This window comes from Raphanus sativus, chromosome 4 (assembly GCF_000801105.2).
Source record: "Raphanus sativus cultivar WK10039 chromosome 4, ASM80110v3, whole genome shotgun sequence".
NCBI lineage: Eukaryota > Viridiplantae > Streptophyta > Magnoliopsida > Brassicales > Brassicaceae > Raphanus > Raphanus sativus.
Window position 1 is genome coordinate 47,898,101 of NC_079514.1, and position 12,868 is coordinate 47,910,968.

The following is a 12,868-nucleotide window of genomic DNA, read 5'->3' on the forward strand; positions in this document are numbered from 1 at the left end:
CTTCGGTCTCATCGCCCCTTATGGCAGAAACTCTGGCAGTTAGATCGGCCATAACCTTTGCCCTCTCTCACGGTTTCGAATCCATTGCAATCTTCTCAGATTCACAGACGCTCATCACTTTGATCAACCAGAAGAAGATGAATCTCGAAGTCTTTGGCGTACTTAATGATATCAACCGCTTATCTACCTTCTTTAATTCGATTGTCTTTAAATTTATTTCAAGATCGGCAAATGTTAAAGCCGACCAAGTTGCTAAGGAAGCCCTTTGGGCCCTAAACCCATCTTAAGTTTTTAATGAAAGCCCTCAGTTTAACAAAAAAAAAAGGGAACTGAGACCAGAACTAGAATGAGTGTTCTTTCTTCGTGTATTCGCGTTTGAAGAAATTGATGTCTCTCTTATAGTCTTGTGTTTGTGTAATGTTAGTATGTTACCTTAACCACAGGAACATGTTTTGTAGATCTTTTTTAGTTCCGCAACATAGTTTGACCCAGTTTTTAAACTTTTAAGCCTTAAAATGAAAATACAACTCAGATTGCAACCGGGCTACTTGAAAGAAGTATGGGTGATCTTTTTTTCGGCTTGTTACTTACACTGATAAGTTTTTCAGTATATAAAAAGTGTTTATAGCAGAAGTATATGTAGTCCACGGACTTATACACTACAAAGTCTGAATCTCAAAGAAGACAAATTATGTAGATTAACTGAGAAAATGCTTAGAATAGATTAGCATGGTGTAAATAGAATTGATAAAATTGTGTAGATTAACTGAGAATAGACAATTTTATCAACAAGATAAAAGCCAACAAATTATGTAGATTAACTGAGAAAACCAAAGTACGCTCTTGGCTTTTAACAACAAGATAAATTTTGGTTCAAACCTAAACTTTAGTTTCCTTTAGGGTAAGGGCAAAAAGCTAACCAAATCCCACCTGCACAGATCTGACATTTACAAACGCCTAAGTATGTCATCGTGTAAACAAAAAGCTAGTGGGAAACCAAGGAAGCTCCGTGAATAAATAAACGGAAAGCAAACGAAACCCATTTATAGCTTTGGTCCACTCTTGCACCTATAGACAATTGAGTTTAAGCAGTGTCTTGTAATTAACCATCATACATGTCCATTCCACTTACCAAAAAGGAAAGTTTATCACTTAGTTTTCATCACCTTCTGAACTTATTTTTCATGGATTCGGCAAGTGGGTCCTTTGCTTCGTCTTGCACTTCTTTCTTATTATTATAATCTCTTTGTCCTCTCCTCCAAATCTCTCTCTTCAACAAAACATCAAAAAACTAAATAGAGAGAAGAAAAATGGCGAGAGGGAAGATCCAGATCAAGAGGATAGAGAACCAGACCAACCGACAAGTGACGTATTCAAAGAGAAGAAATGGGTTGTTCAAGAAAGCCCACGAGCTCACGGTTCTGTGTGACGCTAGGGTTTCGATTATCATGTTCTCTAGCTCCAACAAGCTTCATGAGTTCATCAGCCCTAACACCTCGTAGATTATATTTCTTAAACACCACTTTTAAATTGCTTTTTATTTATTTCTAGTTAATGACTTTTTGTGTGTTGTTTTGTTGGTTTATAGAACGAAGGAGATCATAGATCTGTACCAAACAGTTTCTGATGTTGATGTTTGGAGCGCTCACTATGAGGTTCTTTTCTTCTTCTTAGATCCTCTTTATTCTTGTTCTTGATATGTGTTTCTTGATGGTTTGCTTAAATTGGTGAATCTTTGTAGAGAATGCAAGAAACCAAGAGGAAACTGTTGGAGACAAACAGAAATCTTCGGACTCAGATTAAGTATTTGTTTCTTTTTCTCTCATCTCATATCTCTCTTTAAACTGAAAAAAAAAACAAAATTAAGAAATACTAACTAACTTTTGTTTTGTTAATTGTAGACAGAGGCTAGGTGAGTGTTTGGACGAGCTTGATATTCAGGAGCTGCGTAGTCTTGAGGAAGAAATGGAAAACACTTTCAAACTCGTTCGCGAGCGCAAGGTATCATAATATTTTGCACTTATCTAGGGTCTTAGTTAACAACTTTTTCAATTTCTGGTTTTCAATTTTTTTGGAGTTAATTATAGTCAGAAGACGTTTGTTGTATTAATTTGTAGTTTTGTACTAACAAGGCAAACATTTAGTTTAGCTCAATATATGTGAGATTTTTTTTTTATTAATCGATATATGTCAATTGTACAGTTTAAATCACTTGGGAATCAAATCGAGACCACCAAGAAAAAGGTCACATCTTCTTCTTTCTTCACTCACTTCTACAGTTTCATATTATATGTCTCAATAATTCCGTATCATCTGAATCCATGCACTATTAAAACTGTTGATAGTGTTTTTTTCCTATGAAACAAAAAAATAAACCTAACCCAGTCGACATCCGACTTTTTCAAGCATAACTTTACAATCCGTTAATTCTATAATTAGTAGCTCTTTTAGTGAAGTATTCAGTATCTTGCTTTTAGAAACTGTCGGATTATAGTTAAGGTAATGGATAAAAGAACAAACCAAGTGTAAATTATATATAGTGATGTCATAAAAGCTAAACGAAAGTAAAATGGATTAGACAGTTAAGAGTCTTAATCATTTCAGTCTCTTCACAATTTCTCTTGTGGTTTACTCAATTGCAGAACAAGAGTCAACAAGACATACAAAAGAATCTCATACATGAGCTGGTACCGTCTCTTTTTCCCCTCTTTTTGTCTTTCTTACGATTTGTAGGCACAAGCACTGACAATTTAAAGGATAAAAAAATGTGTGAGTGTTCCAAAAAAAAAGTGTTCCGAAAAAAAAAATGTGTGGAGATTAAGTCACTCTTATGATTTCTCTTTAGTGAATGATATCAAATAACAAGCATGAAAAAAAATTCAGTCACCCGGACGAGTTAGTCCAGTGGTACCCCGAGGCTTCAGCTGAGGGAACACGGGTTCGAAACTCGGGCGGGGAGGCGTGTCCAGGGCCTTAACCGGTACAGACGCAGGCTGGCGCCGGGCCTAGGTGGTGGGTCCCGAAGGGGCCAACACCTGGTTAATCAAAAAAAAAAAAAAAAAAAAAAAATTCAGTCAAAAAAAAAAATAACAAGCATGTCATGTCACTTAGAGTAAACAATACAGGATGTTGAATATGGCTTTTAATTCTCATTAATATTATAATCTCTTCGGTGAAACAGGAACTAAGAGCAGAAGATCCTCATTATGGACTAGTAGACAATGGAGGAGACTACGATTCGGTCCTTGGATATCAACTTCGTTTCCATCAGAACCATCACCACAATTACCCCAACCATGCCCTTCATTCAGCATCTGCCTCTGATATCATTACCTTCCACCTTCTTGAGTAATTACGGGTTTGAAGGTTGCTGGTGATGTCATTATCTATCCATTTAATAAAATAAATACTTAAAAGCGTAAGGCTGGTTCTACTGAAACCTTAAACTGTCATGTTCCTTAATTATGTATTTTCTTAAACCTTAAGAACTATGGGTTGTGTGATCAGTAGCTTGCTGCTTTAACTTCTTGTGGATTGAATGTTTTCAACTCTATGTATGATATTAGGTGACGACTTCCTACTTATACTTAGTTACTCCGTTTTAATCCATATATCTTTATAAGAGTAAGCAGTGAAAATATCTAGCCTAAGAAACCTTCTCTTTGTCTAATATTCCTTTGAAACATTCTCTCTATATGCATGCTTAAAAACCTCCTTTCTGTAATGCTTGCATATCGAAAACTCAAGTGAAACTATTTTACGGAGACACATCCTCCTACTATAGTATGGAGCCTCTTATGATTCTTCAACTTGGAAATTGTCATCTCAATTGTGTCTCAAGTAAGTATATATTTACTTTGTATATTTAAAACAGAGAGAGTTACATTGAGGGACACAATGTAAGTTTTTGTTTCATTGAGAGACACATTCTCAATTGGCACACATTTTCTCTGTCAGGTGTATTTTTTAGGACAAAAATAACTTTGGTTTGTGTAACCGAGAGTTGTAACTAATTGAGCTACAATAAATAAGAAAAGTTAAAATAAGAAAGTAGGTGAATGGATAAAAGTGAATCTGTTTTGGCCTTTAGATATGTTTAAATGAAAAATATCTAACGGCTGCGGAAAGGCTAGCATTCTATGAGGTTTCTTGGTAGATGGGGTAATTAAGAAGCGCACGACTTGTGTCAAATGCAAATGGAGGAGATGTGGTTCCGATGGCAATGGGAGTTTGTGGTGGACAAAAAGAAGATGGTCCGATTGGGATTCTCAAGTGTGTTGAGGATGAGACTCTCGTGGTTAGTGTGATTGTTGTAGTGGTCGGGTGTGTTGTGGATGAGACTCTCGTGGTTAGGGGGAGTGTTGTTGTGGTCGGTAGTGTTGTGGTCAAGGCTTTGGTGGTCAGTGGGTGTACGGATTCCAATATTGGCGATAGTGCCAGTGTGATATTATAAGCTTTGGTTTGGGTAGAGGTAGTATTATGCGGCATATTGGCTAATGATATGGAAGTGGCTTTCAAGTGATTCTTGTATAATATGGAGTTACAGGGTTGACGTTTTGTTAATTTAGTTTAACGGCTTTAACCCTTTCACTAATAAATCTTTCTAATGGTTTCTAAACAAAAAGTATATAAACAAAATCTAATTGTGTCATACGAGAAGAAATACAAAAGTTTACAAAATGCAAAAACTATCTTCTTATATAAATCTCGTAAATACCCAGAACATAGAAGACTCATGCGGGATCTTCATTGTTATCCATATCTCTTCTGACCACCTCTTATCTGACCACCGCACACTTGATTTCCCCAACTCTCATGTCCACAGCCACCACATCCACACAACTGTCGTCCACACCGATCACATCCACACATCCTCTGTCCATCCGCACCTCACATAGTCACATATCTCCGACATCGACATCCACAGATTCCCAATCCACAATATCCACACAAACAGAGTGTGCATCTCAGATAGATATCCTCAGTGGCATGAATCAAGACACAATTAGTTCCAATTAAGAATTGGGGACTAACCTTCCATGTCGAGAGACAAAGGTGGAGATAGAGAAGAATGTTGGCGAGAAGAGAACGTTCGGTATCGATAAAGTTGGTGTGTGAATAAAAGAGTGGATCGATAAAGATGAAGAGGGATCTGTTTAATTTCACTATCTGATGTAGAAAGGAGGGGATTGATTCAAAAATCTAAAAGATGAAGAAGAGTTAGGAGACAAAGAGATAAGGTTGTAAGGTTGTAATTGTGGTCGTCGGGTAGAATTTTTCTATATAAAGTTGTAATTTTTTTAATTATTTTTTGAAAGTAATATTAATATCTCATCTGGTTAGATATAAGGTAGTTTTTTTGTTAGTTAGATCTTTTAAGTGAAGGGTTATAAAGGTAAAAAAGAAGATGAAAAGTGTGCTAAGTAGCAATGTGTCTTTTTTAGTTATTGACAACTCAAATTGGGTCTGTCAGTGTAATATTCTCTTTTTTTGTTAGTTAGGTCTTTTAAGTGAAAGGTTATAAAGGTAAAAAAGAAGATGGAAAGTGTGCTAAGTAGCAATGTGTCTTTTTTAGTTATTGACAACTCAAATTGTGTCTGTCAGTGTAATATCTATCTTATTAAAACAGAAATATTCTGTTGGACCTAACATTTATTTTGTAAGTTTTTAAATTAAATACACCTTTATATTTTATAGTTAAACTTACATTAAATCATTAATGTTTCTTTCTTTATATTACTATGTATGTTTCCAAACAATATATTTATTTCTATATACTACTATCAATGATTCCAAACAATATATTTTTTATATTACTATCAATGTTTCCAAACAATACAATAATTAATCTTAGTTATGTTATATCTATCATTTTCTTTTTAAAATTTTGTAGAAACGTCATAATTTCATTAATTTCAAAATAATAAACTTTAAAATTTGGAGTATAAGATTACAAATTATGAAATTGTTACAATTTAAATCAAATTAGATTACATATCGGTCATCCAACAATTCAATCGGTTAATCTCGGGTTTTAGTAATTTTTTTAATATGAATATTTTAAAAACCTAAATTGAATTGTCAGATCTCCGAATTAACCGATATAATCACAATCGGGTTGAATTTAAAAACATTGATTTAAATGCAAAAATATTTTAAATATACACTTTTAAAAATTACCAAAATATTTGTTAAGTTATTAGTGAAATTTTTCATCGTAAAATATTCCACGCTTCCAAAACGCGGATCAAGATCTAGTTCTCTTCACTAAAATAAATTATTTTCATGCTATTGATATATTTAATAATTAACTAAATATTAATTTTATATAAAATAAAGTTTTTTATTTTATCTATACTATTATTTGCGAAGTAAATTTTCGCAACGGAGCTCCCACGTTTAAAATTAGAGCGGTTAATAAAAATTGGATCACATAATTTATAATTTTTTAGATAATGATGAGAATCAAATTAATGAAATTCATTTTTAATTTGTTAATAATTCTATATTAACAAATCTAATCTAAATATATATTAAGGGTAATGAAGATTTTAAACGCTTTAAATTTTACCGTGAGAAAAGGAAAATCATTTTGAAAATAATAGAATAAACTAATTGTTATTTTTTCAGTTATATAAAATTAATAATTTTTCTTTCTTCTTTTTAGTTATGTATTTTCTGTTTTTTCATTTATTTTAAATTTATTATTAAAAGATAATTTCAGATAACAACACAATATATATAAAAATTATCTTTTATTTTAAAAATATATAGGTTTCAAATAATTCTTCTTGTTATTAATATAATTTTAATCACTTATTTAGTTAAAATAATTTAAATTCGTTTTTATTCTGTAGTTAAATTATATATTTTATTATATACGAAATAAATCTTAAAATTCATTTAATATTCTCTTTTAAATTATTTAAAATTAATAATTTTATTTTATTATATAGAAATAAATCTTAAAAGTCACTTAATATTCTCTTTTAAATTATATAAAATTAAGAATTTTATCTGATTAATATTTAGTTATATACTTTATGTTTTCAACTTTATATTTAAAAAATTCAGATAACAACACAACATACATATAAGAATTATATTTATAGTTTAAAATATTTTTTAGATTTTGGATAAATCTTACTATTATTAATTTTAATCAATTATTAATCAAATAAATTAATTTTTGTTTTTAGCTTAATTATATATTTTAAGTCACTTAATATTCTCTTCTCAATTATATAAAATTTAAAAAAATTATTTGATTAAAATTTAGTTATATACTTTATGTTTCCACCTTTATAGTTAAAAAAATTCAGATAACATTACGTACTTATAGAATTATATTTATATTTTAATATATTTTTAAATTTTGGATAAATCTTACTATTATTAAGTTTAATCAAATATTAATAAAATAAATTAATTTTCGTTTTTATTTTTAGCTTAATTATATACTTTATTCATTAAGGGTAATATCGATATTAACCGCTCTAACTTTTAACGTGGGAGCTCCGTTGCGAAAATTTACTTCGCAAATAATAGTACAGATATATTGCGTTTGTAGTGTTTCCTTCTGAAAAAATCATATATTATTTTCTTTGCATTTCAATAGATCATGTTATTCAAGAAAAAAAAGATCATGTTATTCTATCGAGTTATATATATATATATATATATATGTTTTTTTTTCTATCGAGTTATATATATATGTAATGCATTTATATTATTATTGTATATAATATTTCGAGACAAATTTTCTTTATAAAATAAAACTAAAAGTATACGTATAAATCTAAAAAGAAAATTTTCCTTAAATTAATAAATTTATAAATAAAAAATATTATATTTTTAATGTTATTAATTTATATGTATTTCAATTTATTAAAGTCATAGCAAAATTTTTCATTTGTTTGAAAGTTACCGATATACAAAACTAACTCTGCTTATTTTTTTCCTCTCTTTAGAAAGAAAAAATTCTCTCTTGTTCACACACTTCCATCTTTCACAAGAGAGAATTTCTCTAGAGGAGAAGAGATTTTTGTTTGTAAAATAGTCTCTTCGCTTAGGCGATTTCTAGTTTCGCGTTGGCGATTTTCAATTTTGCGTTGGCGATTTTTGTTGTGCTTTAGCTTTTCTCTTTCTGGGTTTATTTTTAACCCATCTATTCTAAAGGGTAGACAATCCTTTCACTAGAAAAGCTCAACTCTTGATTCGGATTCGGAATCAATCTTCTTGTGTGAAAAGAAGTATCCATGAAGATCAAGACAAGAGGGAGATTTGAAGATACTTGGGAGATTCGAAACGGAAATAGAAGAGTCGGAGCTGCTGTTCAAGGTAGCGTTCCAACAATGTTCTGTCTCGGGTTTTTCAAAAGTCTTCGTTGGAGGTTAAATCAAGTGGTTGGAGAAGATGTCCTTGATGAACGGTGGCGATTGAAGGAAATTGAAGCGAACAAGCAGTTTCAAGGGAGTCGGAGATGGTGAACATAATCGTCCGGTTGAGTTCGGCGGCATTTCTCGTTCTTCGATTCAGAAGACGTTGAAGCCTAAAAAAAACACGTGTCATTACGTGTTACACATGCGTTTTAATATTTATCTTTAAATTTGGGCTTTAATTGGACTGAATGTATCTATCAGTAACTTGAATTGTTTGTAATTATGCCCTGTTGGGCTTCGTTTTATAAAACGAAAGGTTGACAAAAAAAAAAAAACTCTGCTTATTTTCAGTCTTATGTGTTTTACATTTTTGATATTTAATGAACCAACTAATCACGGTTCGTTTGATATAAAGTAAACCCCAAAATTCGAAATAGTAGTAGCACACTGAAAGTAAACCGAACATAGATGAGATCGATAGTTACGGTCAATTCAGTTAAAAACCGAAAATCTATTAATATCTAAACCGAAATGACCCAGAACAAATATGGTTTAAAGTAAACCAACAAAAAAATACAATAACCGAGATCGATAACCGAGAAAATAAAAATCAAACGAAACGATGTTTTATAGAAGTGTTGAATACATCATCTCTTTGCTTTCATCTCCTTCATCATCACCAAAGCCAAGTCTCCTCCTCCTCAAGGTACTCGCTCGATTTCGTCTTCTCTTCTCATCGATTTCCTTTATCTCTATACTTTCCTCCCGATGCTCCGATCCTTAGATTTGCATCGTTTGCTTTTACATAATCCGAGCATCCGATCATGTTTTTCCGGTTCCAAATCGGAGATTATCAATACGATTAGTAACAACCTAGTCTCTCCGATTAAGCGATTTACTGTTAATCCTCTTGGTGCGCGTGCGTGCGTGCGTGTGTGTGTGTTTTAGGGTTTTGATTGTGATTATCTGTTTGGTATCGCATTTCCAGATCTGATCGTACACGTTCGTTGACTTCGTCTTCTCTAGAGAAATGAGTCAGCAGAAGGGATTGATTTACAGCTTCGTAGCCAAAGGAACCGTCGTTCTAGCCGAGCATACTCCTTACTCTGGAAACTTCAGCACCATCGCTGTTCAATGTCTCCAGAAGCTTCCCACTAACAGCAGCAAGTATACTTACTCCTGCGATGGCCACACCTTCAACTTCCTTGTCGAAAACAACGGTTTTGGTGAGGTTTTTATTAGCCTTGTACTGCAGTGCTTGTTATTGAGTTGTTGAAGCCTTTTTTTGATTGTGTGTAGTGTTTCTTGTGGTTGCTGATGAGTCTACTGGAAGAAGTGTTCCTTTTGTGTTCCTTGAACGGGTCAAAGAAGATTTCAAGAAACGGTATGAGGCGAGTATAAAGAACGATGAGCCACACCCTCTTGCAGATGATGATGACGAGGATGATGATTTGTTTGGCGATCGGTTTAGCATCGCTTACAATCTTGACAGGGAGTTCGGGTCTGTCTTTTGATTTTAGCCCCATGACTAGTTTCATTCTTTTTGCATTGCAAGAATGTTTCTTACTTCTTTTTGTTTTCTTGTCTTAACAGGCCTATACTTAAGGAGCATATGCAGTATTGTATGAGCCATCCTGAAGAGATGAGCAAACTTTCAAAGTTGAAGGCTCAAATAAATGATGTCAAGGGGATCATGATGGACAACATTGAGAAGGTACGATTTTTGTAGCTATAACAAGCTGAAATATTTGATTAACAGTTGCACACCACTCCTCTTGGGGTGGTGATAGCAACTTTATCTGCAAGGTATAAACAGACTATTTTGCCAAAAAAAAACTGTAAAGAATGATACTTTGATCCGTGATGTGCTGAGTCTGTTAGAAATTAAGAAATTGCATGCAGCTAACAAGTCTTGAACTGCTGTTATATGCCTTTGAACCAGCTTGAATTTGTTAGACTAGGAAAACTGGTATTCTGTGATGGTCTATTTTGAATGCATATCTTTTAGCTCGTCAATATTAGCAAAGATTCATATAGTTCTGGTAGGAAATAGGAATGTACTGGGGAATTCTAAAAGATATGATAAATAGGATTATTTTGTAGCATGAACTCCCCTGCTTCTCACCACAGGAATTAATTGTTATTTAGTGATGACACAAGTCATAAATATTATCATATGTCGCTATTGCACTACGGATCATATTTCTATTTGCCTGAAGTTTAAGGTATAAATATGCTATAAACAAAATAACTGCAGTTATGGGGATGATATCCAGTTTTTAGTGCTAGGCAAACTGGACCTAGGACCGGTTAATTAGTGTAAAGAAATTGCGAACTTGTCTATGTATGTAAGAAGGTACTGTTTATGAGAACCGATGATGCAGTACAGCTCTTCTCTGAAGATTCTCTTGTTGATGATGTTTTCAGGTTCTGGACAGGGGAGAGAAGATAGAACTTCTGGTTGACAAAACGGAGAACCTTCAGTTCCAGGCAGATAGCTTCCAGAGGCAAGGAAGGCAACTTAGAAGGAAGATGTGGATACAGAGCCTGCAGATGAAGCTGATGGTGGGAGGTGCTGTTTTGTCCTTTATTCTCATTGTTTGGGTTGTTGCTTGTGGTGGTTTTAAATGCTCGTCTTGATTCTCTGTATCTGTTTGATCGCCACCACCTTGTTTACCACGTAAAACGCATGCTCATGTTTGTACATGTTATGATCAATCACCATCATTCCCAGAAGCTTATCTGTTATGCTTATATATAAACAAATAAAAATCAAGTTTTGGCGTTTGCTTGTTTTCAATGAGTTCTTTTTCCGTTGTTCTTCAAAATTCGTGTTCTTATTATTCCCTTGTCTTAAGACATTCATCTTTTTTTGAATGGATAAGAATTCGATTTTGGATATCTGATTTTTTATTTTATTTTATCAATGCTATATTTTTTTTTGCATAAATTCGTGGGGATTCCTCGTAAAACTCTGGTATTTGAAAAAAAAACCATACTAACATTTGGGACACGTATCATAAAATCAAAGAAATCCAAATTACACTTAACTGTGTCAAAACCAAAGATAAGCGATTTAGCTATGTGGATGATGAAGCAAAGAGGAAAAGAGGAAGCGTAAATGCGAGTTAAGTAAGGGGTAAAGATCACATTGGCGGAATACAAAGTCATTCTTAATGTCTGTCTGATACTTGTTTCTGTTTGTCAAACTTGTTTCTGGTTTATAAAGCGGATTTGGAATAATTTTTTTTATAATCCCACATTGGCTTCGTTTTCGATCATGATCGTGGGGTGGTCAAATTTTTTTTTACGGTAAAACGGGGTGGTCAAAATTTTACACACATTCGTGACCTACGTTTAGGCAAAACATTGATACTACGTTTTGTTCACTGTAATTAACCTGGGTGGTAATCCAAGGAATGTATGTGCGTGATGACAAAACTAAAACATACTTAAATGCATGAGTTAAAGAAAATGATTTTTCATACATTTTGAAGTATGAGTACTTCAAAAGTTCTGTGTTTTTATTTCCAAGGTTTTTTCAAAAAGATCTTTTTTTACCATTTAAGACATTTTGCATTTATAAATTCAAATATACTGGTCCCCAACTTCTTTCCTTTTCTCAACAAAGCTTAATCTAGTAGTAAAACAATTCATGGACTCAAAGCAAAGATAGCGTAAAACATCCTTTATCCAGCAAAATCAAATCATTACATAGTATAGAACAAAACTCACTTTAAAATCAATCATTGTTTAGGTTACTTAAAACCCCTGTTCAAAAATGCAGCCGCCTGAGCACTATTCGGTGGGTGGCCGCGGCGAGTTGGGCCAAATCGGTGAATCTAGACGTTGACCCGCGTTTGATTGCCTAGTTCCCGCGTTGACCACCTAATTCCCGCCTAATCCCGCGTTGACCGTCTAAGTTTTTTTTTTTTTTTTCTTAAAGCTGAAATACGATTAATTATTTTTACTCATTATTGACAAATTTGTATAATTATTTATTACTAAATAGTTACAATTAGTTATTTAACCCAAAACAAACACATATATACTATATTAAAGATTTTCTCGTATCAAACACGCCCAAATCTAAATGTTCGATAAATTGAAAGGAGATCATTTCAAAAAATTATCTAAAAAGTTATAAAATTATGTATAAGAACTTGTGTCATCATGTTTAAAATTAACTAAATATATTATAAATATATTAAATTGTATTTAAAATTAGGCCCCACGTAATCTCCGAATACTCTCCGATTTTTCGGTAACTCGATAGGCCCGGACTCGCCGCCCGACTAGCGCCTAGCGTAGTTTAGAACATGGCTTAAAAGAAACACTATATAGCCTTATCAAACTACATATAATCCACATATTTATAAAGTAACTTTGGAAAAGGTATTATCCACATGCATACCAGTTATAGATATGACATAAATGAGCCCTTTATTGGGTATAGTTTATGATAGACATATATTTCTTCAAAATAA

The 12,868-nt window shown here is 32.8% G+C and overlaps 2 protein-coding genes across 4 annotated transcripts; both read left to right on the forward strand.

The window, feature by feature from the left end:
• Positions 1–1,236: 1,236 nt before the first annotated feature.
• LOC108852004 (floral homeotic protein APETALA 3) lies at positions 1,237–3,584 on the forward strand. 2 transcript variants are annotated; one of them, XM_018625486.2, is made up of 7 exons: positions 1,246–1,498; positions 1,589–1,655; positions 1,742–1,803; positions 1,902–2,001; positions 2,203–2,244; positions 2,643–2,687; positions 3,182–3,584. In XM_018625486.2, the coding sequence occupies exons 1-7, from the start codon at positions 1,311–1,313 to the stop codon at positions 3,350–3,352; spliced, it is 675 nt and encodes a 224-aa protein (XP_018480988.1). In that variant the 5' UTR covers positions 1,246–1,310; the 3' UTR covers positions 3,353–3,584. The 2 variants fall into 2 exon arrangements, with proteins under 2 accessions (XP_056863823.1, XP_018480988.1); XM_057007843.1 differs by lacking the exon at positions 2,203–2,244 and having other exon boundaries at positions 1,237–1,498.
• Positions 3,585–8,930: 5,346 nt separating this feature from the next.
• Positions 8,931–11,166, forward strand: LOC108848603 (vesicle-associated membrane protein 727). Of its 2 annotated transcripts, none has more exons than XM_018622001.2 (5): positions 8,931–9,087; positions 9,370–9,607; positions 9,681–9,882; positions 9,975–10,095; positions 10,809–11,166. In XM_018622001.2, the coding sequence occupies exons 2-5, from the start codon at positions 9,412–9,414 to the stop codon at positions 11,019–11,021; spliced, it is 732 nt and encodes a 243-aa protein (XP_018477503.1). In that variant the 5' UTR covers positions 8,931–9,087; positions 9,370–9,411; the 3' UTR covers positions 11,022–11,166. The 2 variants fall into 2 exon arrangements, with proteins under 2 accessions (XP_018477503.1, XP_056865265.1); XM_057009285.1 differs by having other exon boundaries at positions 9,013–9,087; positions 9,408–9,607.
• The last annotated feature ends 1,702 nt before the right edge of the window (positions 11,167–12,868 follow it).

Coding starts and splice junctions, on each gene's coding strand:
- LOC108852004 (XM_018625486.2), top strand. CDS start 1,311: ATGGCGAGAGGGAAGATCCAGATCAAGAGGATAGAGAACCAGACCAAC. Junction 1,804..1,901: donor AATCTTCGGACTCAGATTAA/GTATTTGTTTCT, acceptor TGTTAATTGTAG/ACAGAGGCTAGGTGAGTGTT. Junction 2,002..2,202: donor AACTCGTTCGCGAGCGCAAG/GTATCATAATAT, acceptor TCAATTGTACAG/TTTAAATCACTTGGGAATCA.
- LOC108848603 (XM_018622001.2), top strand. CDS start 9,412: ATGAGTCAGCAGAAGGGATTGATTTACAGCTTCGTAGCCAAAGGAACC. Junction 9,608..9,680: donor TGTCGAAAACAACGGTTTTG/GTGAGGTTTTTA, acceptor GATTGTGTGTAG/TGTTTCTTGTGGTTGCTGAT. Junction 9,883..9,974: donor AATCTTGACAGGGAGTTCGG/GTCTGTCTTTTG, acceptor TTGTCTTAACAG/GCCTATACTTAAGGAGCATA.